At 47.3% G+C, this 27,500-nt stretch overlaps 1 protein-coding gene across 1 annotated transcript in view; it reads right to left on the bottom strand.

Annotated features, from left to right (window-relative positions):
* The window catches only part of LOC109887319 (vacuolar protein sorting-associated protein 13C-like), a gene marked incomplete at its 5' end in the record, with an annotated part of 96,530 nt that overhangs the window by 60,937 nt on the left and 8,093 nt on the right, over window positions 1–27,500 (bottom strand). The window contains 8 exons of the mRNA XM_031821589.1: window positions 75–208; window positions 3,192–3,317; window positions 5,626–5,790; window positions 8,040–8,144; window positions 14,152–14,541; window positions 19,735–20,032; window positions 23,548–23,669; window positions 26,543–26,703. Of these exons, the coding sequence (XP_031677449.1) occupies window positions 75–208; window positions 3,192–3,317; window positions 5,626–5,790; window positions 8,040–8,144; window positions 14,152–14,541; window positions 19,735–20,032; window positions 23,548–23,669; window positions 26,543–26,703 (1,501 nt within the window). The remainder of the gene's footprint in view (window positions 1–74; window positions 209–3,191; window positions 3,318–5,625; window positions 5,791–8,039; window positions 8,145–14,151; window positions 14,542–19,734; window positions 20,033–23,547; window positions 23,670–26,542; window positions 26,704–27,500) is intronic.

Genomic DNA, 27,500 nt, shown 5'->3' with positions numbered 1-27,500 from the left:
GTAGGTGATGACAACCCAGAGTGTGTGGTTGACTATGTTAGGGTTTGGGGTTAAGGGTTAAGGTTCAGTCTAACCTCTGTCTGTAGGTGATGACAACCCAGGGTGTGTGGTTGACTATGAGAGCTGGAGCAGCTCCATCATAGTAGTCAGTGAAGCTGATCACAGTAGAGTTGTCTGAGATGTTCACATCGACTATCACACCTCCATACTACAACAGACAGGAAGAGATGTCACAGTGAATAACAACACCTCCATACTACAACAGACAGGAAGAGAGGTCACAGTGGATGATAACACCTCCATACTACAACAGACAGGAAGAGATGTCACAGTGAATAACAACACCTCCATACTACAACAGACAGGAAGAGATGTCACAGTGAATAACAACACCTCCATACTACAACAGACAGGAAGAGAGATCACAGTGGATAACAACACCTTCATACTACAACAGACAGGAAGAGAGGTCACAGTTTAATAGAAACAACACCTCCATACTACAGACAGGAAGAGAGGTCACAGTTGATGATAACATCTCCATACAACAGACAGGAAGAGAGGTCACAGTTGATAAGAACAACTCCATACTACAGACAGGAAGAGAGGTCACAGTTGATAACAACACCCCCATACTACAGACAGGAAGAGAGGTCACAGTGAATAACAACACCTCCATACTACAACAGACAGGAAGAGAGGTCACAGTGGACAACAACACCTCCATACTACAGACAGGAAGAGAGATCAGTTGATAACATCTCCATACTACAGACAGGAAGAGAGATCAGTTGATGATAACACCTCCATACTACAGACAGGAAGAGAGGTCACAGTTGATAAGAAACAACATTGGAAAGTTACATCTGATACTTCAAGGCCATTGCAGACAGACAACAAAGGTAATGACTTGTAAATGAGAATGTGTCCTGTTGTTAAAGGAGGGTAAATCAGGTCAGTGATATGTGGCTGACTGGTCCACGCCCAGCAGACAGGAAGTGAGGTCAGTGATATGTGGCTGACTGGTCCACGCCCAGCCGACAGGAAGTGAGGTCAGTGATATGTGGCTGACTGGTCCATGCCCAGCCGACAGGAAGTGAGGTCAGTGATATGTGGCTGACTGGTCCACGCCCAGCAGACAGGAAGTGAGATCAGTGATATGTGGCTGACTGGTCCACGCCCAGCCGACAGGAAGTGAGGTCAGTGATATGTGGCTGACTGGTCCACGCCCAGCAGACAGGAAGTGAGGTCAGTGATATGTGGCTGACTGGTCCACGCCCAGCAGACAGGAAGTGAGGTCAGTGATATGTGGTGTATCTCCAGGGACACTGACCTGGTCCATGCCCAGCAGACAGGAAGTGAGGTCAGTGATATGTGGCTGACTGGTCCATGCCCAGCCGACAGGAAGTGAGGTCAGTGATATGTGGCTGACTGGTCCACGCCCAGCAGACAGGAAGTGAGGTCAGTGATATGTGGCTGACTGGTCCACGCCCAGCAGACAGGAAGTGAGGTCAGTGATATGTGGTGCATCTCCAGGGACACTGACCTGATCCATGCCCAGCAGACAGGAAGTGAGGTCAGTGATATGTGGTGTATCTCCAGGGACACTGACCTGATCCATGCCCAGCAGACAGGAAGTGAGGTCAGTGATATGTGGTGCATCTCCAGGGACACTGACCTGATCCATGCCCAGCAGACAGGAAGTGAGGTCAGTGATATGTGGTGCATCTCCAGGGACACTGACCTGATCCATGCCCAGCAGACAGGAAGTGAGGTCAGTGATATGTGGTGCATCTCCAGGGACACTGACCTGATCCATGCCCAGCAAACAGGACGTGAGGTCAGTGATATGTGGTGCATCTCCAGGGACACTGACCTGATCCATGCCCAGCAGACAGGAAGTGAGGTCAGTGATATGTGGTGCATCTCCAGGGACACTGACCTGATCCATGCCCAGCAGACAGGAAGTGAGGTCAGTGATATGTGGTGCATCTCCAGGGACACTGACCTGATCCATGCCCAGCAGACAGGAAGTGAGGTCAGTGATATGTGGTGCATCTCCAGGGACACTGACCTGGTCCATGCCCAGCCGACAGGAAGTGAGATCAGTGATATGTGGCTGACTGGTCCACGCCCAGCAGACAGGAAGTGAGGTCAGTGATATGTGGCTGACTGGTCCACGCCCAGCAGACAGGAAGTGAGATCAGTGATATGTGATGACTGGTCCACGCCCAGCCGACAGGAAGTGAGGTCAGTGATATGTGGCTGACTGGTCCACGCCCAGCAGACAGGAAGTGAGGTCAGTGATATGTGGCTGACTGGTCCACGCCCAGCAGACAGGAAGTGAGGTCAGTGATATGTGGCTGACTGGTCCACGCCCAGCAGACAGGAAGTGAGGTCAGTGATATGTGGTGTATCTCCAGGTACTCTGACCTGGTCCATGCCCAGCAGACAGGAAGTGAGGTCAGTGATATGTGGTGCATCTCCAGGGACACTGACCTGATCCATGCCCAGCAGACAGGAAGTGAGGTCAGTGATATGTGGCTGACTGGTCCACGCCCAGCAGACAGGAAGTGAGGTCAGTGATATGTGGCTGACTGGTCCACGCCCAGCAGACAGGAAGTGAGGTCAGTGATATGTGGTGTATCTCCAGGGACACTGACCTGGTCCATGCCCAGCAGACAGGAAGTGAGGTCAGTGATATGTGGTGCATCTCCAGGGACACTGACCTGATCCATGCCCAGCAGACAGGAAGTGAGGTCAGTGATATGTGGTGTATCTCCAGGTACTCTGACCTGGTCCATGCCCAGCAGACAGGAAGTGAGGTCAGTGATATGTGGTGCATCTCCAGGGACACTGACCTGATCCATGCCCAGCAGACAGGAAGTGAGGTCAGTGATATGTGGTGCATCTCCAGGGACACTGACCTGATCCATGCCCAGCAGACAGGAAGTGAGGTCAGTGATATGTGGTGCATCTCCAGGGACACTGACCTGATCCATGCCCAGCAGACAGGAAGTGAGGTCAGTGATATGTGGTGTATCTCCAGGGACACTGACCTGATCCATGCCCAGCAGACAGGAAGTGAGGTCAGTGATATGTGGTGTATCTCCAGGGACACTGACCTGATCCATGCCCAGCAGACAGGAAGTGAGGTCAGTGATATGTGGTGCATCTCCAGGGACACTGACCTGATCCATGCCCAGCAGGGTGCCGTTGTCCTGCTTGTTGAAGAAGAAGGACTTGGACTTGGAGTCTGAGCCCACGACCCTGACACACAGCTTCCCTGTGATCAACTCTGGCCAGAGGGGGAGGCACTGGAAACACAGGGAAGTCAAAAAGGTCAGTCAGTCAGACAGACGGACACAGGGAAGAAAAGAGTCAGACAGACGGACACAGGGAAGACAACAATCAGACAGTCGGACAGAGGGAAGACAACAGTCGGACACAGTAAAGACAGCAGTCGGACACAGGGAAGACAGCAGTCGGACACAGGGAAGCCAACAGTCGGACACAGGGAAGCCAACAGTCGGACACATGTAAGACAACAGTCGGGCAGGCGTGCCCAGGGAAGACAGTCGGACGCAGGGACGGCAACAGTCGGACACAGGGCCGACATCAGTCGGACACAGGGAAGACAACATTCGGACACAGGGAAGACAACATTCGGACACAGGGAAGACAACAGTCGGACACAGGGAAGCCAACAGTCGGGCGCATGTAAGACAACAGTCGGACACAGGGAAGACAACAGTCGGACACAGGGAAGACAACAGTCGGACACAGGGAAGACAACAGTCGGACACAGGGAAGACAACAGTCGGACACAGGGAAGACAACTGTCGGGCGTAGGGAAGACAACCGTCGGGCGTAGGGAAGACAACCGTCGGACGTAGGGAAGACAACAGTCAGACACAGGGAAGACAACAGTCAGACACAGGGAAGACAACAGTCAGACACAGGGAAGACAACAGTCAGACACAGGGAAGACAACAGTCAGACACAGGGAAGACAACAGTCAGACACAGGGAAGACAACAGTCAGACACAGGGAAGACAACAGTCAGACAGGCAGACACAGGGAAGACAACAGTCAGACAGACGGACACAGGGAAGACAACAGTCAGACAGACGGACACAGGGAAGACAACAGTCAGACAGACGGACACAGGGAAGACAACAGTCGGACAGACGGACACAGGGAAGACAACAGTCGGACAGATGGACACAGGGAAGACAACAGTCGGACACATGGGAGACAACAGTCGGACACATGGAAGACAACAGTCGGACACAGGGAAGACAACAGCCGGACACGGGGAAGACAACAGCCGGACACGGGGAAGACAACAGTCGGACACGGGGAAGACAACAGTCGGACACGGGGAAGGCAACAGACGGACACAGGGAAGACAACAGACGGACACAGGGAAGACAACAGACGGGCACAGGGAAGACAACAGACGGGCACAGGGAAGACAACAGACGGACACAGGGAAGACAACAGACGGACACAGGGAATACAGCAGTCGGGCACAGGGAAGACAACAGTCGGACACATGGAAGACAACATACGGACACAGGGAAGACAACAGTCGGACACAGGGAAGACAACAGTCGGACAGTCGGACACAGGGAAGACACCAGTCAGACAGATGGACACAGGGAAGACAACAGTCGGACAGACGGACACAGGGAAGACAACAGTCGGACACATGGGAGACAACAGTCGGACACATGGAAGACAACAGTCGGACACAGGTAAGACAACAGCCGGACACGGGGAAGACAACAGTCGGACACAGGGAAGGCAACGGACGGACACAGGGAAGGCAACGGACGGACACAGGGAAGGCAACAGACGGACACAGGGAAGACAACAGACGGACACAGGGAAGACAACAGACGGGCACAGGGAAGACAACAGACGGGCACAGGGAAGACAACAGACGGACACAGGGAAGACAACAGACGGACACAGGGATTACAGCAGTCGGGCACAGGGAAGACAACAGTCGGACACATGGAAGACAACATACGGACACAGGGAAGACAACAGTCAGACAGATGGACACAGGGAAGACAACAGTCGGACACAGGGAAGACAACAGTCGGACACAGGGAAGACAACAGTCGGACACAGGGAAGACAACAGTCGGACACAGGGAAGCCAACAGTCGGACACAGGGAAGACCATCGGACACATGGAGGACAACAGTCGGACACATGGAAGACGACAGACAGGCACAGGGAAGACAACAGACAGGCACAGGGAAGACAACAGTCAGACACAGGGAAGACAACAGTCAGACACAGGGAAGACAACAGTCAGACAGACGGACACAGGGAAGACAACAGTCGGACAGACGGACACAGGGAAGACAACAGTCGGACACAGGGAAGACAACAGACAGACACAGGGAAGACAACAGTCGGACAGGCGGACACAGGTTAGACAACAGTCGGACACAGGGAAGACGACAGATGGACACAGGGAAGACGACAGACGGACACAGGGAAGACAGTCGGACACAGGGAAGACAACAGTCAGACAGAGGAACACGCTCATCATACGTTCATTGTTACATTCACGCACAGTAAAGCCAAACACACGGTCGGTCCTCACCTCTGTAGAGGAGATGTAGTGCCACTTCCCGTTGACGCTGCCCTCCTCTGTCTGCACCTCTCCCACCTCCAGCTCGTAGGAAGACTTGTTGACCAGCGTGAAGAACGGACTCATGGTCACCATCTTGGTCAGGTTGAAACTACTCATCTGAATGCTGACGCCAACCTACAAAACACATGACTCATACTGTCAGACTGTCCCGTACTTCACAACGCGGCTGTAGTGTCTCAGTTAAAACACATGACTCATACTGTCAGACTGTCCGTCCTTCACAACGCGGCTGTAGTGTCTCAGTTAAAACACATGACTCATACTGTCAGACTGTCTGTTCTTCACAATGCGGCTGTAGTGTCTCAGTTAAAACACATGACTCAGACTGTCTGTCCGTCACACCGCGGCTGTAGTGTCTCAGTTAAAACACATGACTCAGACTGTCAGACTGTCTGTCCTTCACAACGTGGCTGTAGTGTCTCAGTTAAAACACATGACTCATACTGTCAGACTGTCCGTCCTTCACAACGCGGCTGTAGTGTCTCAGTTAAAACACATGACTCATACTGTCAGACTGTCTGTTCTTCACAATGCGGCTGTAGTGTCTCAGTTAAAACACATGACTCATACTGTCAGACTGTCTGTCCTTCACAACGCGGCTGTAGTGTCTCAGTTAAAACACATGACTCATACTGTCAGACTGTCCGCGCTTCACAACGCGGCTGTAGTGTCTCAGTTAAAACACATGACTCATACTGTCAGACTGTCCGTCTTTCACAACGCGGCTGTAGTGTCTCAGTTAAAACACATGACTCATACGGTCAGACTGTCTGTCCGTCACACCGCGGCTGTAGTGTCTCAGTTAAAACACATGACTCAGACTGTCAGACTGTCTGTCCTTCACAACGCGGCTGTAGTGTCTCAGTTAAAACACATGACTCATACTGTCAGACTGTCCGCGCTTCACAACGCGGCTGTAGTGTCTCAGTTAAAACACATGACTCATACTGTCAGACTGTCCGTCTTTCACAACGCGGCTGTAGTGTCTCAGTTAAAACACATGACTCATACGGTCAGACTGTCTGTCCGTCACACCGCGGCTGTAGTGTCTCAGTTAAAACACATGACTCAGACTGTCTGTCCTTCACAACGCGGCTGTAGTGTCTCAGTTAAAACACATGACTCATACTGTCAGACTGTCCGTCCTTCACAACGCGGCTGTAGTGTCTCAGTTAAAACACATGACTCATACTGTCAGACTGTCTGTCCTTCACAACGTGGCTGTAGTGTCTCAGTTAAAACACATGACTCATACTGTCAGACTGTCCGTCCTTCACAACGCGGCTGTAGTGTCTCAGTTAAAACACATGACTCATACGGTCAGACTGTCTGTCCGTCACACCGCGGCTGTAGTGTCTCAGTTAAAACACATGACTCAGACTGTCTGTCCTTCACAACGCGGCTGTAGTGTCTCAGTTAAAACACATGACTCATACTGTCAGACTGTCCGTCCTTCACAACGCGGCTGTAGTGTCTCAGTTAAAACACATGACTCATACTGTCAGACTGTCTGTCCTTCACAACGTGGCTGTAGTGTCTCAGTTAAAACACATGACTCATACTGTCAGACTGTCCGTCCTTCACAACGCGGCTGTAGTGTCTCAGTTAAAACACATGTCTCATACTGTCAGACTGTCCGTCCTTCACAACGCGGCTGTAGTGTCTCAGTTAAAACACATGACTCATACTGTCAGACTGTCTGTCCTTCACAACGCGGCTGTAGTGTCTCAGTTAAAACACATGACTCATAATGTCAGACGGTCTGTCCTTCACAACGCGGCTGTAGTGTCTCAGTTAAAACACGACTCATACTGTCTGCCCTTCACAACGCGGCTGTAGTTTCTCAGTTAAAACACATGACTCATACTGTCAGACTGTCTGTCCTTCACAACGCGGCTGTAGTGTCTCAGTTAAAACACATGACTCATACTGTCAGACTGTCTGTCCTTCACAATGCGGCTGTAGTGTCTCAGTTAAAACACATGACTCATACTGTCAGACTGTCTGTCCTTCACAACGTGGCTGTAGTGTCTCAGTTAAAACACATGACTCAGACTGTCTGTCCTTCACAACGCGGCTGTAGTGTCTCAGTTAAACCACAGATCATCATAGGGTTTGAGTCCTGCATGAGGCCACTGAATGTGTTCACCTTAAGGTCACCGTAAGGTCACCGTAAGTTCACCTTAAGTTCACCGTAAGTTCACCGTAAGTTCACCGTAAGTTCACCGTAAGTTCACCGTAAGTTCACCGTAAGTTCACCGTAAGTTCACCTTAAGTCACTTGGATAAAGCATTATATGTGTGAAATAAAACATTATACATTCCAGAGTCGTGACTGTTTTTTGCACGTTGTCATTTCCTCACCAGATAGTCCATGGTGTTGGCAGGGCAGCTGACACACCCATAACTCCCCACCGTATCCAATGAGAAGCCATCAGACCAGGAACTGGTGGACACACAGAGCTGCAGCTGTAGAAACACAACACCCAGTGTTACTGAGAGAAGCAGCTGATCCAAGAGGGGGAAAACACTTTAAAAGATGCTGATCTGGGATGTATCAAATTCAGGGAGCAGTTTGGGGTCAGTTTGGGGACTGCTAGGGAAGTTTGAGAAACACTGTTAGACATGCCCCCTTCAGAGAAAGAACTGAAAGACACAACCCTCTCAGAGAGAGAACTGAAAGACACGCCCCCTTCAGAGAGAGAACTGAAAGACATGCCCCCTTCAGAGAGAGAACTGAAAGACACTCCCCCCTCAGAGAGAGAACTGAAAGACACACCCCCCTCAGAGAGAAAACTGAAAGACATGCCCCCTTCAGAGAGAGAACTGAAAGACACTCCCCCCTCAGAGAGAGAACTGAAAGACACACCCCCCCTCAGAGAGAGAACTGAAAGACACGCCCCCCTCAGAGAGAGAACTGAAAGACACGCCCCCCTCAGAGAGAGAACTGAAAGACACGCCCCCCTCAGAGAGAGAACTGAAAGACACACCCCTCAGAGAGAGAACTGAAAGACACACCCCCCTCAGAAAGAGAACTGAAAGACACGCCCCCCTCAGAGAGAGAACTGAAAGACACGCCCCTCAGAGAGAGAACTGAAAGACACACACCCCTCAGAGAGAGAACTGAAAGACACACCCCCTTCAGAGAGAGAACTGAAAGACACGCCCCCCTCAGAGAGAGAACTGAAAGACACACCCCCTTCAGAGAGAGAACTGAAAGACACGCCCCCCTCAGAGAGAGAACTGAAAGACACGCCCCCTTCACCCCTCAGAGAGAGAACTGAAAGACACGCCCCCTTCACCCCTCAGAGAGAGAACTGAAAGACACGCCCCCCTCAGAGAGAGACACAGCTTAATGTGAGCTCTTACATTTTTCAACATTTAATTTGTATTTTTTTCCAAAAGGCTAGATTTGGAGTTAGATGCCCTTGGGTGTTTCGGCAGGGACACATGCAGGATGCTACCCTCCACAGCACGACCTTCGCTACAGATCAGAACTCCAAACCTACAACCTCATTTTAACCAAAATTAACCGGAGAGACGACTGTCTTTCAGTTCAAGGTTTAATTTCCCCAAGCTATACGGAAGGAGCTCCAGCAAACAAACAGCAGAGACCAGAGGACAACGTCCAACCCGGACCTGAGCTGCCAGGCTTGAAGAGGACAGACCAGATACAAATTTAATTAGCACTAAGGTGTGAAGTAAAAAGGCCTTTGGGCCCAACAAGTGTCAGGATTCGTCCCCTGAAGCCCCCCTCCTGCTGTTCAGAGACCGTCCACTGGCATTTTCTACAAGAAATCTGCCTCCACAAATAAATTGGGTCTGACACCTTCACCTTCAGACCCAAGTGGGTCTGACACCTTCTCCCACTGACTGCCGCTTGGAGTCCACCTGGCGATCTGTTCACCATCTGGTACAGGTACCTCCACCCCTCTCTCCCTGGTCTGTCTCTCCCTGTCTGGTACAGGTACCTCCACTACACTCCCTCCCCCTGTCTGGTACAGGTACCTCCACTACACTCCCCCGGTCTGGTACAGGTACCTCCACCACACTCCCCCTGTCTGGTACAGGTACCTCCACCACACTCCCCCTGTCTGGTACAGGTACCTCCACCACACTCCCCCTGTCTGGTACAGGTACCTCCACTACACTCCCTCCCCCTGTCTGGTACAGGTACCTCCACTACACTACCCCTGTCTGGTACAGGTACCCCCACTACACTACCCCTGTCTGGTACAGGTACCCCCACTACACTACCCCTGTCTGGTACAGGTACCCCCACTACACTACCCCTGTCTGGTACAGGTACCCCCACTACACTCCCTCCCCCTGTCAGGTACAGGTACTTCCACTACACTCCCTCCCCCTGTCTGGTACAGGTACCTCCACCACACTCCCCCCTCTCTCCCTGGTCTGTATCCCCCTGTCTGGTACAGGTACCTCCACCACACTCACCCCTCTCTCCCCCTGTCTGGTACAGGTACCTCCACCACACTCACCCCTCTCTCCCCCTGTCTGGTACAGGTACCTCCACCACACTCACTCCTCTCTCCCTGGTCTGTCTCCCCCTGTCTGGTACAGGTACATCCACCACACTCACCCGTCTGGTACAGGTACCTCCACCACACTCACCCCTCTCTCCCTGGCCTCTCTCCCTGGCCTCTCTCCAGGGAGAGAGTAGTTAAGGTTGAATCTGGTTTCAACTCAGGTTAAGGATGTGTCACTGCAACCTTAAAAGGGTCCTCAATGATGTCACCATCGCCCTTGATTCTAAGCAATATTGTGCTGCTGTTTTTATTGACTTGGCCAAAGCTAAATCGCTCCTCTTTCACCCTAGCTGCCAAACCCTGATTCAGATGACCATCCTACCCATGCTAGGTTACGGAGACATAATTTATAGATAGGCAGGTCAGGGTGCTCTCGAGCGGCTAGATGTTCTTTTCCATTCGGCCATCAGATTTGCCACCAATGCTTTTTATAGGACACATCACTGTACTCTATACTCCTCTGTAAACTGGTCATCTCTGTAAACCCATTGACAGATCACTGCTCTCTATACTCCTCTGTAAACTGGTCATCTCTGTAAACCCATTGACAGATCACTGCTCTCTATACTCCTCTGTAAACTGGTCATCTCTGTAAACCCATTGACAGATCACTGCTCTCTATACTCCTCTGTAAACTGGTCATCTCTGTAAACCCGTTGACAGACCCACTGGTTGATGCTTATTTATAAAACCCTCTCAGGCCTCTCTATCCGAGAGATCTATTGCATCCCTCATCCTCCACATACAACAACCTTTCTGCTGTTGCTACCATGTCGTGTTGCTACCGTGTTGCTACCATGTCGTGTTTCTACCATGTTGTGTTGCTACCATGTCGTGCTGCTGCCATGTTGTGCTGCTACCATGTTGTGCTGCTACCATGTTGTGTTGCTACCATGTCGTGTTGCTACCATGTTGTGCTGCTGCCATGTTGTGCTGCTGCCATGTTGTGTTGCTGCCATGTTGTGCTGCTACCATGTTGTGTTAACTACCATGTTGTGTTGTCATGTGCTGCTGAAATGCTATGTTGTCGTCTTAGGTCTCTCTTTATGTAGTGTAGTGATGTCTCTCTTTATGTAGTGTAGTGTTGTCTCTCTTGTCGTGATGTCTCTCTTTATGTTGTGTTGTGTTGTCTCTCTTGTCGTGATGTCTCTCTTTATGTAGTGTAGTGTTGTCTCTCTTTATGTTGTGTTGTGTTGTCTCTCTTGTCGTGATGTCTCTCTTTATGTAGTGTAGTGTTGTCTCTTGTCGTGATGTCTCTCTTTATGTAGTGTAGTGTTGTCTCTTGTCGTGTTGTCTCTATGTAGTGTAGTGTGGTCTCTCTTTATGTAGTGTAGTGTTGTCTCTCTTGTCGTGATGTCTCTCTTTATGTAGTGTAGTGTGGTCTCTCTTTATGTAGTGTAGTGTTGTCTCTCTTGTCGTGTTGTCTCTCTTTATGTAGTGTAGTGTGGTCTCTCTTTATGTAGTGTAGTGTTGTCTCTCTTGTCGTGTTGTCTCTCTTTATGTAGTGTAGTGATGTCTCTATGTAGTGTAGTGATGTCTCTCTTTATGTAGTGTAGTGTTGTCTCTCTTGTCGTGTTGTCTCTCTTTATGTAGTGTAGTGATGTCTCTCTTTATGTAGTGTAGTGATGTCTCTCTTTATGTAGTGTTGTCTCTCTTTATGTAGTGTAGTGTTGTCTCTCTTTATGTAGTGTAGTGTTGTCTCTCTTGTAGGGTTGTCTCTCTTTATGTAGTGTTGTGTTGTCTCTCTTGTCGTGATGTCTCTCTTTATGTAGTGTAGTGTTGTCTCTCTTGTCGTGATGTCTCTCTTTATGTAGTGTAGTGATGTCTCTCTTTATGTAGTGTAGTGTTGTCTCTATGTAGTGTAGTGATGTCTCTATGTTGTGTAGTGTTGTCTCTCTTTATGTAGTGTAGTGTTGTCTCTCTTGTCGTGATGTCTCTCTTTATGTAGTGTAGTGATGTCTCTCTTTATGTAGTGTAGTGTTGTCTCTATGTAGTGTAGTGATGTCTCTATGTTGTGTAGTGTTGTCTCTCTTTATGTAGTGTAGTGATGTCTCTCTTTATGTAGTGTAGTGTTGTCTCTCGTCGTGTTGTCTCTCTTTATGTAGTGTAGTGTTGTCTCTCTTGTAGTGATCTCTCTCTTTGTGTAGTGTAGTGTTGTCTCTCTTTATGTAGTGTTGTGTTGTCTCTCTTGTCATGAGGTCTCTCTTTATGTAGTGTAGTGTTGTCTCTCTTGTCGTGATGTCTCTCTTTATGTAGTGTTGTGTTGTCTCTTGTCGTGATGTCTCTCTTTATGTAGTGTAGTGTTGTCTCTCTTGTCGTGATGTCTCTCTTTATGTAGTGTAGTGTTGTCTCTCTTGTCGTGATGTCTCTCTTTATGTAGTGTAGTGTTGTCTCTCTTTATGTAGTGTAGTGATGTCTCTCTTTATGTAGTGTAGTGTTGTCTCTCTTGTCGTGATGTCTCTCTTTATGTAGTGTAGTGTTGTCTCTCTTGTCGTGATGTCTCTCTTTATGTAGTGTAGTGTTGTCTCTCTTGTCGTGATGTCTCTCTTTATGTAGTGTAGTGTTGTCTCTCTTTATGTAGTGTAGTGATGTCTCTCTTTATGTAGTGTAGTGTTGTCTCTCTTGTCGTGTTGTCTCTCTTTATGTAGTGTAGTGATGTCTCTCTTTATGTAGTGTAGTGATGTCTCTCTTTATGTAGTGTAGTGTTGTCTCTCTTGTCGTGATGTCTCTCTTTATGTAGTGTAGTGATGTCTCTCTTTATGTAGTGTAGTGTTGTCTCTCTTTATGTAGTGTAGTGATGTCTCTCTCTATGTAGTGTAGTGTTGTCTCTCTTGTCGTGATGTCTCTCTTTATGTAGTGTAGTGTTGTCTCTCTTGTCGTGATGTCTCTCTTTATGTAGTGTAGTGTTGTCTCTCTTTATGTAGTGTAGTGATGTGTTGTCTCTCTTGTCGTGATGTCTCTCTTTATGTAGTGTAGTGATGTCTCTCTTTATGTAGTGTAGTGATGTCTCTCTTTATGTAGTGTTGTCTCTCTTTATGTAGTGTTGTCTCTCTTTATGTAGTGTTGTGTTGTCTCTCTTGTCGTGATGTCTCTCTTTATGTAGTGTAGTGTTGTCTCTCTTTATGTAGTGTAGTGTTGTCTCTCTTTATGTAGTGTAGTGATGTCTCTCTTGTCGTGTTGTCTCTCTTTATGTAGTGTAGTGATGTGTTGTCTCTCTTGTCGTGATGTCTCTCTTTATGTAGTGTAGTGATGTCTCTCTTTATGTAGTGTAGTGATGTCTCTCTTTATGTAGTGTTGTCTCTCTTTATGTAGTGTTGTCTCTCTTTATGTAGTGTTGTGTTGTCTCTCTTGTCGTGATGTCTCTCTTTATGTAGTGTAGTGTTGTCTCTCTTTATGTAGTGTAGTGTTGTCTCTCTTTATGTAGTGTTGTGTTGTCTCTCTTTATGTAGTGTAGTGTTGTCTCTCTTGTCGTGATGTCTCTCTTTATGTAGTGTAGTGTTGTCTCTCTTTATGTAGTGTAGTGTTGTCTCTCTTTATGTAGTGTAGTGTTGTCTCTCTTGTCGTGGTGTCTCTCTTTATGTAGTGTAGTGATGTCTCTCTTTATGTAGTGTAGTGTTGTCTCTCTTTATGTAGTGTAGTGTTGTCTCTCTTTATGTAGTGTAGTGTTGTCTCTCTTTATGTAGTGTAGTGTTGTCTCTCTTTATGTAGTGTAGTGTTGTCTCTCTTTATGTAGTGTTGTCTCTCTTGTCGTGATGTGTGTTTTGTCCTATATTTATATTGTATTTATTTATTTTAATCCCAGGCCCCCGTCCCCGCAGGAGGCCTTTTGATAGGCCGTCATTGTAAATAAGAATATGTTCTTAACTGACTTGCCTAGTTAAATAAAGGTTGAATAGGGTTCGGGTTAAAACAGTCAGACACTTTCCTACCTTGTTCTTACTGAAGATGTTCTTTTTCTTGAAGGAGAAGAGGACGACGTCCCTGAAGTCCGACGCATGTTTGACGGAGACGTCCTCCGCGCGGTACTGCAGAACCCTGGACGTCTTATTGACGATCCAGTACGGGCTGAACACAGCCAGCGTCAGACGTCCATGCAGCCGCGCCACGTGCACGCTCAGATCCACGGTCAGCTTCTCGGCCGAGTCGCAGGTGAAGCACACGGGGAAGAACTCCTGCATGTCCTGGGCGATACGGATACGTCCGGACCAATTCCGACCCTGGTATTTAACCAGGACCATCTCCATGATCTCACCTCCTATACGGGCGTTCAGGACGTCTGCCGTGCTGCCCTCCTGGAGCTCATGGAACTCTGCTGAGCCCTGGAGAGATGGATTAATGGATAGACACATTTCTTTTCGAATGAAAATGTATCTGTTAGGAAAGTATCTTTGCATTGTAGAGGTACCTCAACATGGCATAACAACAGGAAATAATGAAATCAAAGTCTAGAGGCTGATGTTATTTTGTGCTTATATCTTTCAGTCTACACACTTCTTCCCTTGAGTCACTGGAATGTGTGGAGTTACATCCAGTAGATATCTGATGCTGTAAGGCAGGGTACAGGTCTAGGGTTAGATCCTAGCCTAGTGACCGTCTTCATGTTTAGGTTATCTCAGTGTTACTACCTCCAGTAGATATCTGATGCTGTAAGGCAGGGTACAGGTCTAGGGTTAGATCCTAGCCTAGTGACTGTCTTCATGTTTAGGTTATCTCAGTGTTACTACCTCCAGTAGATATCTGATGCTGTAAGGCAGGGTACAGATCTAGGGTTAGATCCTAGCCTAGTGACTGTCTTCATGTTTAGGTTATCTAAGTGTTACTACCTCCAGTAGATATCTGATGCTGTAAGGCAGGGTACAGGTCTAGGGTTAGATCCTAGCCTAGTGACCATCTTCATGTTTAGGTTATCTAAGTGTTACTACCTCCAGTAGATATCTGATGCTGTAAGGCAGGGTACAGGTCTAGGGTTAGATCCTAGCCTAGTGACTGTCTTCATGTTTAGGTTATCTCAGTGTTACTACCTCCAGTAGATAGCTGTAAGGCAGGGTACAGGTCTAGGGTTAGATCCTAGCCTAGTGACTGTCTTCATGTTTAGGTTATCTCAGTGTTACTACCTCCAGTAGATAGCTGTAAGGCAGGGTACAGGTCTAGGGTTAGATCCTAGCCTAGTGACTGTCTTCATGTTTAGGTTATCTAAGTGTTACTACCTCCAGTAGATATCTGATGCTGTAAGGCAGGGTACAGGTCTAGGGTTAGATCCTAGCCTAGTGACCGTCTTCATGTTTAGGTTATCTAAGTGTTACTACCTCCAGTAGATATCTGATGCTGTAAGGCAGGGTACAGGTCTAGGGTTAGATCCTAGCCTAGTGACCGTCTTCATGTTTAGGTTATCTAAGTGTTACTACCTCCAGTAGATATCTGATGCTGTAAGGCAGGGTACAGGTCTAGGGTTAGATCCTAGCCTAGTGACTGTCTTCATGTTTAGGTTATCTAAGTGTTACTACCTCCAGTAGATAGCTGTAAGGCAGGGTACAGGTCTAGGGTTAGATCCTAGCCTAGTGACTGTCTTCATGTTTAGGTTATCTAAGTGTTACTACCTCCAGTAGATATCTGATGCTGTAAGGCAGGGTACAGGTCTAGGGTTAGATCCTAGCCTAGTGACTGTCTTCATGTTTAGGTTATCTAAGTGTTACTACCTCCAGTAGATATCTGATGCTGTAAGGCAGGGTACAGGTCTAGGGTTAGATCCTAGCCTAGTGACTGTCTTCATGTTTAGGTTATCTAAGTGTTACTACCTCCAGAAGATATCTGATGCTGTAAGGCAGGGTACAGGTCTAGGGTTAGATCCTAGCCTAGTGACTGTCTTCATGTTTAGGTTATCTAAGTGTTACTACCTCCAGTAGATATCTGATGCTGTAAGGCAGGGTACAGGTCTAGGGTTAGATCCTAGCCTAGTGACTGTCTTCATGTTTAGGTTATCTAAGTGTTACTACCTCCAGTAGATATCTGATGCTGTAAGGCAGGGTACAGGTCTAGGGTTAGATCCTAGCCTAGTGACTGTCTTCATGTTTAGGTTATCTAAGTGTTACTACCTCCAGTAGATAGCTGTAAGGCAGGGTACAGGTCTAGGGTTAGATCCTAGCCTAGTGACTGTCTTCATGTTTAGGTTATCTAAGTGTTACTACCTCCAGTAGATATCTGATGCTGTAAGGCAGGGTACAGGTCTAGGGTTAGATCCTAGCCTAGTGACTGTCTTCATGTTTAGGTTATCTAAGTGTTACTACCTCCAGTAGATATCTGATGCTGTAAGGCAGGGTACAGGTCTAGGGTTAGATCCTAGCCTAGTGACTGTCTTCATGTTTAGGTTATCTAAGTGTTACTACCTCCAGTAGATAGCTGTAAGGCAGGGTACAGGTCTAGGGTTAGATCCTAGCCTAGTGACTGTCTTCATGTTTAGGTTATCTAAGTGTTACTACCTCCAGTAGATAGCTGTAAGGCAGGGTACAGGTCTAGGGTTAGATCCTAGCCTAGTGACTGTCTTCATGTTTAGGTTATCTAAGTGTTACTACCTCCAGTAGATATCTGATGCTGTAAGGCAGGGTACAGGTCTAGGGTTAGATCCTAGCCTAGTGACTGTCTTCATGTTTAGGTTATCTAAGTGTTACTACCTCCAGTAGATATCTGATGCTGTAAGGCAGGGTACAGATCTAGGGTTAGATCCTAGCCTAGTGACTGTCTTCATGTTTAGGTTATCTAAGTGTTACTACCTCCAGTAGATATCTGATGCTGTAAGGCAGGGTACAGGTCTAGGGTTAGATCCTAGCCTAGTGACTGTCTTCATGTTTAGGTTATCTAAGTGTTACTACCTCCAGTAGATATCTGATGCTGTAAGGCAGGGTACAGATCTAGGGTTAGATCCTAGCCTAGTGACTGTCTTCATGTTTAGGTTATCTAAGTGTTACTACCTCCAGTAGATATCTGATGCTGTAAGGCAGGGTACAGATCTAGGGTTAGATCCTAGCCTAGTGACTGTCTTCATGTTTAGGTTATCTAAGTGTTACTACCTCCAGTAGATATCTGATGCTGTAAGGCAGGGTACAGATCTAGGGTTAGATCCTAGCCTAGTGACTGTCTTCATGTTTAGGTTATCTAAGTGTTACTACCTCCAGTAGATATCTGATGCTGTAAGGCAGGGTACAGATCTAGGGTTAGATCCTAGCCTAGTGACTGTCTTCATGTTTAGGTTATCTAAGTGTTACTACCTCCAGTAGATATCTGATGCTGTAAGGCAGGGTACAGGTCTAGGGTTAGATCCTAGCCTAGTGACTGTCTTCATGTTTAGGTTATCTAAGTGTTACTACCTCCAGTAGATATCTGATGCTGTAAGGCAGGGTACAGGTCTAGGGTTAGATCCTAGCCTAGTGACTGTCTTCATGTTTAGGTTATCTAAGTGTTACTACCTCCAGTAGATATCTGATGCTGTAAGGCAGGGTACAGGTCTAGGGTTAGATCCTAGCCTAGTGACTGTCTTCATGTTTAGGTTATCTAAGTGTTACTACCTCCAGTAGATTACTGTAAGGCAGGGTACAGGTCTAGGGTTAGATCCTAGCCTAGTGACTGTCTTCATGTTTAGGTTATCTAAGTGTTACTACCTCCAGTAGATAGCTGTAAGGCAGGGTACAGGTCTAGGGTTAGATCCTAGCCTAGTGACTGTCTTCATGTTTAGGTTATCTAAGTGTTACTACCTCCAGTAGATATCTGATGCTGTAAGGCAGGGTACAGGTCTAGGGTTAGATCCTAGCCTAGTGACTGTCTTCATGTTATCTCAGTGTTACTACCTCCAGTAGATAGCTGTAAGGCAGGGTACAGGTCTAGGGTTAGATTCTAGCCTAGTGACCGTCTTCATGTTTAGGTTATCTAAGTGTTACTACCTCCAGTAGATATCTGATGCTGTAAGGCAGGGTACAGGTCTAGGGTTAGATCCTAGCCTAGTGACTGTCTTCATGTTATCTCAGTGTTACTACCTCCAGTAGATAGCTGTAAGGCAGGGTACAGGTCTAGGGTTAGATTCTAGCCTAGTGACCGTCTTCATGTTTAGGTTATCTAAGTGTTACTACCTCCAGTAGATAGCTGTAAGGCAGGGTACAGGTCTAGGGTTAGATCCTAGCCTAGTGACTGTCTTCATGTTATCTCAGTGTTACTACCTCCAGTAGATAGCTGTAAGGCAGGGTACAGGTCTAGGGTTAGATCCTAGCCTAGTGACCGTCTTCATGTTTAGGTTATCTAAGTGTTACTACCTCCAGTAGATAGCTGTAAGGCAGGGTACAGGTCTAGGGTTAGATCCTAGCCTAGTGACCGTCTTCATGTTTAGGTTATCTAAGTGTTACTACCTCCAGTAGATATCTGATGCTGTAAGGCAGGGTACAGGTCTAGGGTTAGATCCTAGCCTAGTGACTGTCTTCATGTTTAGGTTCTCTCAGTGTTACTACCTCCAGTAGATAGCTGTAAGGCAGGGTACAGGTCTAGGGTTAGATCCTAGCCTAGTGACTGTCTTCATGTTTAGGTTATCTAAGTGTTACTACCTCCAGTAGATAGCTGTAAGGCAGGGTACAGGTCTAGGGTTAGATCCTAGCCTAGTGACTGTCTTCATGTTTAGGTTATCTAAGTGTTACTACCTCCAGTAGATATCTGATGCTGTAAGGCAGGGTACAGGTCTAGGGTTAGATCCTAGCCTAGTGACTGTCTTCATGTTATCTCAGTGTTACTACCTCCAGTAGATAGCTGTAAGGCAGGGTACAGGTCTAGGGTTAGATTCTAGCCTAGTGACCGTCTTCATGTTTAGGTTATCTAAGTGTTACTACCTCCAGTAGATATCTGATGCTGTAAGGCAGGGTACAGGTCTAGGGTTAGATCCTAGCCTAGTGACTGTCTTCATGTTATCTCAGTGTTACTACCTCCAGTAGATAGCTGTAAGGCAGGGTACAGGTCTAGGGTTAGATTCTAGCCTAGTGACCGTCTTCATGTTTAGGTTATCTAAGTGTTACTACCTCCAGTAGATAGCTGTAAGGCAGGGTACAGGTCTAGGGTTAGATCCTAGCCTAGTGACTGTCTTCATGTTATCTCAGTGTTACTACCTCCAGTAGATAGCTGTAAGGCAGGGTACAGGTCTAGGGTTAGATCCTAGCCTAGTGACCGTCTTCATGTTTAGGTTATCTAAGTGTTACTACCTCCAGTAGATAGCTGTAAGGCAGGGTACAGGTCTAGGGTTAGATCCTAGCCTAGTGACCGTCTTCATGTTTAGGTTATCTAAGTGTTACTACCTCCAGTAGATATCTGATGCTGTAAGGCAGGGTACAGGTCTAGGGTTAGATCCTAGCCTAGTGACTGTCTTCATGTTTAGGTTCTCTCAGTGTTACTACCTCCAGTAGATAGCTGTAAGGCAGGGTACAGGTCTAGGGTTAGATCCTAGCCTAGTGACCGTCTTCATGTTTAGGTTATCTCAGTGTTACTACCTCCAGTAGATATCTGATGCTGTAAGGCAGAAGGTTCCGGAGGGTCACAGCTGGGTGGAGGTGGATGACGTAGGCAGGGTCCCAGTCGTCGTCTCGCTGGGAGGAAATGAAGGACAGGTGATCTGGTGTGGCCAAGGTGGTCACCTGGAGGGGCAGGAAGCTGCTGTCTGCCGACGGACACTGGAGAAGGGACCGCACCTCAGAGCTCAGGTGGACCTGCTCCTTCCAGGCGATACAGGTAGACGACGGGCCATACTGGCCCTCCAGGTGCCCAGCTGGCTGTAGGAAGAGCTGACACCTATAGAGGGAGAAAAGACAAGGAGGCCACATTTAACCACATATAATGAGACCACCACATTTAACCACATATAACTAACAATCTAGTTGAACATAACCCTAGCTGACATCTTCATCAGAGAGGAGAGAGGAAACAAGGTAAGGACAGAGGAATCTGTACAAAAGTATTAGAATATTTGTTTAAAGTTCTAGAATATTTGTTTAAAGTTCTAGAATATTTGTTTAAAGTTCTAGAATATTTGTTTTACCCCTGTAAGTCTAAGCGGTTGGGAATCGCTAAGCTGACATATGGTTCAAACTATGGATTTAGAATTTTAGGACCCTTTTTAGATATCTCGTACAACGCTGTGTACTACTCCCTTCACATAACAGCACAAACTGGCTCTAACCAGAATACAAAGAGGAGTGGGAGGACCCGATGCACAACTGAGCAAGAGGAGAAGTACATTAGAGTGTCACGTTTGAGAAACAGACGCATCACAGGTCCTCAACTGGCAACTTCATTAAATAGTGCCCGTAAAACACCAGTCTCAACATGAAGAGGTGACTCCGGGATGCTGGCCTTCTAGGCAGAGTTCCTCTGTCCAGTGTCAGTGTCCTTTTGCCCAACTTAATCTTTCCTTTCTATTGGCCAGTCTGAGATTTGGCTTTTTCTTTGCATCCCGGAGTCGCCTCTTCACTGTTGACGTTGAGACTGCTGTTCTGTGAAGGGAGTAGTACACAGCGCTGTACGAGATCTTCAGTTTCTTGGCAATTTCTCTCATGGAATAGGGTTCATTTCTCAGAAGAAGAATAGACTGACGAGTTTCAGAAGAAAGGTCTTTGCTTCTGGCCATTTTGAGCCTGTAATCAAACCCACAAATGCTGATGCTCCAGATAATTTCAACTAATTTGTAGCACAAACGGTTCTGACGCTACAAACAAAGAGGTTGTCACATCGACGGTCCCGACTTCAGACGAGTCCCCCCGGCACTTGTAAGTCATAGAGCAACACGGAGAACACCCTTGTGTTCGTGAGAGTCTATCCTTTCCATAAAATATGGTTCTAGTTTGTATGTCAAACCGTTCGGATGCTAAGTAAGTTGGTGATTTTCGGGATTTCTAATGGTCTGACAAAACACCTCTCTACCTCTGCCACATTTCAACGCAGATGCTGAAACGCGACACTAGTGAATGCAGTGGATTGATACTGAAACGAGACACTAGTGAATGCAGTGGATTGATACTGAAACGCGACACTAGTGAATGCAGTGGATTGATACGGAAACGCGACACTAGTGAATGCAGTGGATTGATACTGAAACGCGACACTAGTGAATGCAGTGGATTGATACTGAAACGCGACACTAGTGAATGCAGTGGATTGATACTGAAACGCGACACTAGTGAATGCAGTGGATTGATACTGAAACGCGACACTAGTGAATGCAGTGGATTGATACTGAAACGCGACACTAGTGAATGCAGTGGATTGATACTGAAACGCGACACTAGTGAATGCAGTGGATTGATACTGAAACGCGACACTAGTGAATGCAGTGGATTGATACTGAAACGCGACACTAGTAAATGCAGTGAATTGATACTGAAACGCGACACTAGTGAATGCAGTGGATTGATACTGAAACGCGACACTAGTAAATGCAGTGGATTGATACTGAAACGCGACACTAGTGAATGCAGTGGATTGATACTGAAACGCGACACTAGTGAATGCAGTGGATTGATACTGAAACGCGACACTAGTAAATGCAGTGGATTGATACTGAAACGCGACACTAGCGAATGCAGTGGATTGATATGCATCCAATGTAATAAAAACATCTCTAAGTTAAACTGTCGGATTTTGAAGGGGAATCTTTTGTTATGCAACTTATATTGATGCACCGGTGGGTCTATGGGGTTATTACTTGTTGAAAGCACTAGAATACTTGTTTGAAAGCACTAGAATACTTGTTTGAAAGCACTAGAATACTTGTTTGAAAGCACTAGAATACTTGTTGAAAGCACTAGAATACTTGTTTGAAAGCACTAGAATACTTGTTGAAAGCACTAGAATACTTGTTGAAAGCACTAGAATACTTGTTGAAAGCACTAGAATACTTGTTGAAAGCACTAGAATACTTGTTTGAAAGCACTAGAATACTGTTTGAAAGCACTAGAATACTTGTTTGAAAGCACTAGAATATGTATGGTGCCACTCTCTCGAACGTGGTCCTTCGAGCCGGATAACAGATACTGAGATTGAGCAAGGGGACACCTGGATCTCCCAAGCTACCCAGCTCATCACACATCAACCTCTTAATTTCCTGTTTATGATTTGATTAGCATCTCATAAATAGTATCCTTTGTCTGTACGCTGCGATCACCAGCCTTTCAGAAGCTATGTTGAAATAGATCTGTCCATTCATACGATAATTAACCAATATAATTATGTAAAATTGTCCTTCGAGTACATTTGCGACGTGCGGCTCACACGTGCAAACACTCCGGTAAAACTGTATCTCTCTTCCTACGATGAAAAGTAGCAAATAAAATTACGGCAATTCACGGAGAAGTTACGAGAACACTCGTTGGTGGACACAAGTACGAGTGCCTGGTGTCATAAACGTGTGCTGTCTGAGGAGGACAGCAACAACTACACAGTTCCTCCTACTGTTCAGGAGAAGTGGTCTTACCAGGTGAAACTGAATCAAAATGATTTACCCTTATTTTACCTGATAGGTTGTCTGAGATTTTTTTTTTTACAGAAACAGGAAGTGTTGTGTAACATGCACCAAAATGGCCCCTGGTAAGTACACGCTGTGTTACACCCTGTATAAAAGGTCCCTGTCTAAGGTCCCTGTCTAAGGTCCCTCTCTAAGGTCTCTGTGTAAGGTCCCTCTCTAAAGACCTGCACGAGACCAGGGAAACCAACATGGTTATTACCTGGACGAGTCCAGGGCTACCGTCATGGTTATTACCTGGACGAGTCCAGGGCTACCAACATGGTTATTACCTGTCATACCAACATGGTTATTACCTGTAGGAGTCCAGGGCTACCAACATGGTTATTACTGTCCTACCAACATGGTTATTACCTGTCATACCAACATGGTTATTACCTGTAGGAGTCCAGGGCTACCAACATGGTTATTACCTGTCCTACCAACAAGGTTATTACCTGTCCTACCAACATGGTTATTACCTGTCCTACCAACATGGTTATTACCTGTCCTACCAACATGGTTATTACCTGTAATGCCAACATGGTTATTACTGTCCTACCAACATGGTTATTACTGTCCTACCAACATGGTTATTACCTGTCCTACCAACATGGTTATTACTGTCCTACCAACATGGTTATTACCTGTCCTACCAACATGGTTATTACCTGTCCTACCAACATGGTTATTACCTGTAGGAGTCCAGGGCTACCAACATGGTTATTACTGTCCTACCAACATGGTTATTACTGTCCTACCAACATGGTTATTACCTGTAGGAGTCCAGGGCTACCAACATGGTTATTACCTGTAGGAGTCCAGGGCTACATCAGACTCTTTCTCGGGCTCTGCCAGTCCTATATTAACCATCCCTCTGGATTTGGGACAATACTTCAGGATGGTAAACGGCACTGAGAAATGGTTCTGGATCTGAAACACAAAACCACGTTGAAAAACAGTCAGTTAAGGACGACATCATCCTTTTTTTTGACTCAATAGAAACAAAAACACAGATTTTACTGTAATTGAAAAGTGCTGAATAAATCAAATGTATTTTAATATCAGCTGTGTTCACGTTGCTAGTCCACAAGACTTGTTACTCTCTACTGAAAGCTGTTGAGTGTCTATAGCCTACAGGAGGACAGTCTCCATAGAGAGAGGAGGACAGCTCCATAGAGAGAGTGATGGAGGACAGCTCCATAGAGAGAGTGATGGAGGACAGCTCCATAGAGAGAGTGATGGACAGCTCCATAGAGAGAGTGATGGAGGACAGCTCCATAGAGAGAGTGATGGAGGACAGCTCCATAGAGAGTGATGGAAGACAGCTCCATAGAGAGTGATGGAAGACAGCTCCATAGAGAGTGATGGAGGACAGCTCCATAGAGAGTGTGATGGAAGACAGCTCCATAGAGAGAGTGATGGAGGACAGCTCCATAGAGAGTGATGGAAGACAGCTCCATAGAGAGTGATGGGGGACAGCTCCATAGAGAGTGATGGAGGACAGCTCCATAGAGAGTGATGGGGGACAGCTCCATAGAGAGTGATGGGGGACAGTTCCATAGAGAGTGATGGAGGACAGCTCCATAGAGAGAGTGATGGAGGACAGCTCCATAGAGAGTGAGTGATGGAGGACAGCTTCATAGAGAGTGGAGGACAGCTCCATAGAGAGTGAGTGATGGAGGACAGCTCCATAGAGAGTGATGGAGGACAGCTCCATGGAGAGTGAGTGATGGAGGACAGCTCCATAGAGAGTGATGGGGGACAGCTCCATAGAGAGTGATGGGGGACAGCTCCATAGAGAGTGATGGGGGACAGCTCCATAGAGAGTGATGGGGGACAGCTCCATAGAGAGTGATGGGGGACAGCTCCATAGAGAGTGATGGGGGACAGCTCCATAGAGAGTGATGGAGGACAGCTCCATAGAGAGTGATGGAGGACAGCTCCATAGTGAGTGATGGAGGACAGCTCCATAGAGAGTGATGGAGGACAGCTCCATAGTGAGTGATGGAGGACAGCTCCATAGAGAGTGAGTGATGGAGGACAGCTCCATAGAGAGTGAGTGATGGAGGACAGCTCCATAGAGAGTGAGTGATGGAGGACAGCTCCATAGAGAGTGAGTGATCTAGGACAGCTCCATAGAGAGTGAGTGATGGGGGACAGCTCCATAGAGAGTGAGTGATGGAGGACAGCTCCATAGAGAGTGAGTGATGGAGGACAATTCCATAGATAGAGTGATGGAGGACAGCTCCATAGAGAGTGAGTGAGTGATAGGGGACAGCTCCATAGAGAGTGAGTGAGTGATAGGGGACAGCTCCATAGAGAGTGAGTGAGTGATGGGGGACAGCTCCATAGAGAGTGATAGAGGACAGCTCCATAGAGAGTGATAGAGGACAGCTCCATAGAGAGTGAGTTTGAGTTTATTTTTATTTTTACAGGGACAGTGCACATTAATCAACATTTCAGTAAAAGTGCCGGTTTTAGCCAACCGGCTAATTTTCAACCGCAGTCCCTGGGCAGGTTATTAAAAACAATTACAATATAGACAATAGCAACAGTGATGGGGGACAGCTCCATAGAGAGTGAGTGATGGAGGACAGCTCCATAGAGAGTGATGGAGGACAGCTCCATAGAGAGTGATGGAGGACAGCTCCATAGAGAGTGATGGAGGACAGCTCCATAGAGAGTGATAGAGGACAGCTCCATAGAGAGTGTGATGGAAGACAGCTCCATAGAGAGAGTGATGGAGGACAGCTCCATAGAGAGTGTGATGGAGGACAGCTCCATAGAGAGTGATGGAAGACAGCTCCATAGAGAGTGATGGAAGACAGCTCCATAGAGAGAGTGATGGAGGACAGCTCCATAGAGAGTGATGGAAGACAGCTCCATAGAGAGTGATGGGGGACAGCTCCATAGAGAGTGATGGAGGACAGCTCCATAGAGAGTGATGGGGGACAGCTCCATGTAGAGTGATGGAGGACAGCTCCATAGAGAGAGTGATGGAGGACAGCTCCATAGAGAGTGAGTGATGGAGGACAGCTTCATAGAGAGTGGAGGACAGCTCCATAGAGAGTGATGGAGGACAGCTCCATGGAGAGTGAGTGATGGAGGACAGCTCCATAGAGAGTGATGGGGGACAGCTCCATAGAGAGTGATGGGGGACAGCTCCATAGAGAGAGTGATGGAGGACAGCTCCATAGAGAGTGAGTGATGGAGGACAGCTTCATAGAGAGTGGAGGACAGCTCCATAGAGAGTGAGTGATGGAGGACAGCTCCATAGAGAGTGATGGAGGACAGCTCCATGGAGAGTGAGTGATGGAGGACAGCTCCATAGAGAGTGATGGGGGACAGCTCCATAGAGAGTGATGGGGGACAGCTCCATAGAGAGTGATGGGGGACAGCTCCATAGAGAGAGTGATGGAGGACAGCTCCATAGTGAGTGATGGAGGACAGCTCCATAGAGAGTGAGTGATGGAGGACAGCTCCATAGAGAGTGAGTGATGGAGGACAGCTCCATAGAGAGTGATGGAGGACAGCTCCATAGAGAGTGATGGAGGACAGCTCCATAGAGAGTGATGGAGGACAGCTCCATAGAGAGTGATGGAGGACAGCTCCATAGAGAGTGATGGAGGACAGCTCCATAGAGAGTGATGGAGGACAGCTCCATAGAGAGTGATGGAGGACAGCTCCATAGAGAGTGATAGAGGACAGCTCCATAGAGAGTGATTGAGGACAGCTCCATAGAGAGTGATTGAGGACAGCTCCATAGAGAGTGATTGAGGACAGCTCCATAGTGATTTGCTGACCTGTAGCGGAGAACGGACGGTGATGACCTTGTTTCCTTCTGAGGCGTCAATCTGTACCAACACAGACACGTTCTCCTGCAGCACGGGATCTCTCACGTTATACAGCCTCCTGCCAGGCTGATCCACCGCCATGTTGGAGATCTCACTGTAACCTGTAGGAGCTGAGGAGGAGACAGACCAGTGGACATTGTTCCAGCTACTGACTGTATCTAATATCTAATGGCAGAGGAATAACATTTAAAAAATCCCATGCCGAGCTGTTCGGTTCGAATCCCGTTCAAACACAGGAAAAGGATTCCCTACCCATTAGTGCAGGACTAGAAACAGAGACGTGAAAACTCTGTTGGAATGTAAAAGAAGCCCAACCAGGAGAGACCACATCAAGCAACATGTACAGTACTACCCTATATGGAGGTGGCAGGTAGTGGTTAGAGCGTTGGACCAGTAACCAGCAGGTAGTGGTTAGAGCGTTGGACCAGTAACCAGCAGATGGTTAGAGTGTTGGACTAGTAACCAGCAGGTAGCCTAGTGGTTAGAGCGTTGGACTAGTAACCAGCAGGTAGACTAGTGGTTAGAGTGTTGGACTAGTAACCAGCAGGTAGCCTAGTGGTTAGAGCGTTGGACTAGTAACCAGCAGGTAGACTAGTGGTTAGAGTGTTGGACTAGTAACCAGCAGGTAGCCTAGTGGTTAGAGTGTTGGACTAGTAACCAGCAGGTAGTGGTTAGAGCGTTGGACTAGTAACCAGCAGGTAGTGGTTAGAGCGTTGGACTAGTAACCAGCAGGTAGTGGTTAGAGCGTTGGACGAGTAACCAGCAGGTAGCCTAGTGGTTAGAGCGTTGGACCAGTAACCAGCAGGTAGCCTAGTGGTTAGAGCGTTGGACTAGTAACCAGCAGGTAGTGGTTAGAGCGTTGGACTAGTAACCAGCAGGTAGACTAGTGGTTAGAGCGTTGGACTAG

Source organism: Oncorhynchus kisutch, unplaced genomic scaffold (assembly GCF_002021735.2).
Source record: "Oncorhynchus kisutch isolate 150728-3 unplaced genomic scaffold, Okis_V2 scaffold3995, whole genome shotgun sequence".
Taxonomy (NCBI): domain Eukaryota; kingdom Metazoa; phylum Chordata; class Actinopteri; order Salmoniformes; family Salmonidae; genus Oncorhynchus; species Oncorhynchus kisutch.
Note: the sequence above shows the minus strand (reverse complement) of the source record. Positions and strands in the feature narration are given on the sequence as shown.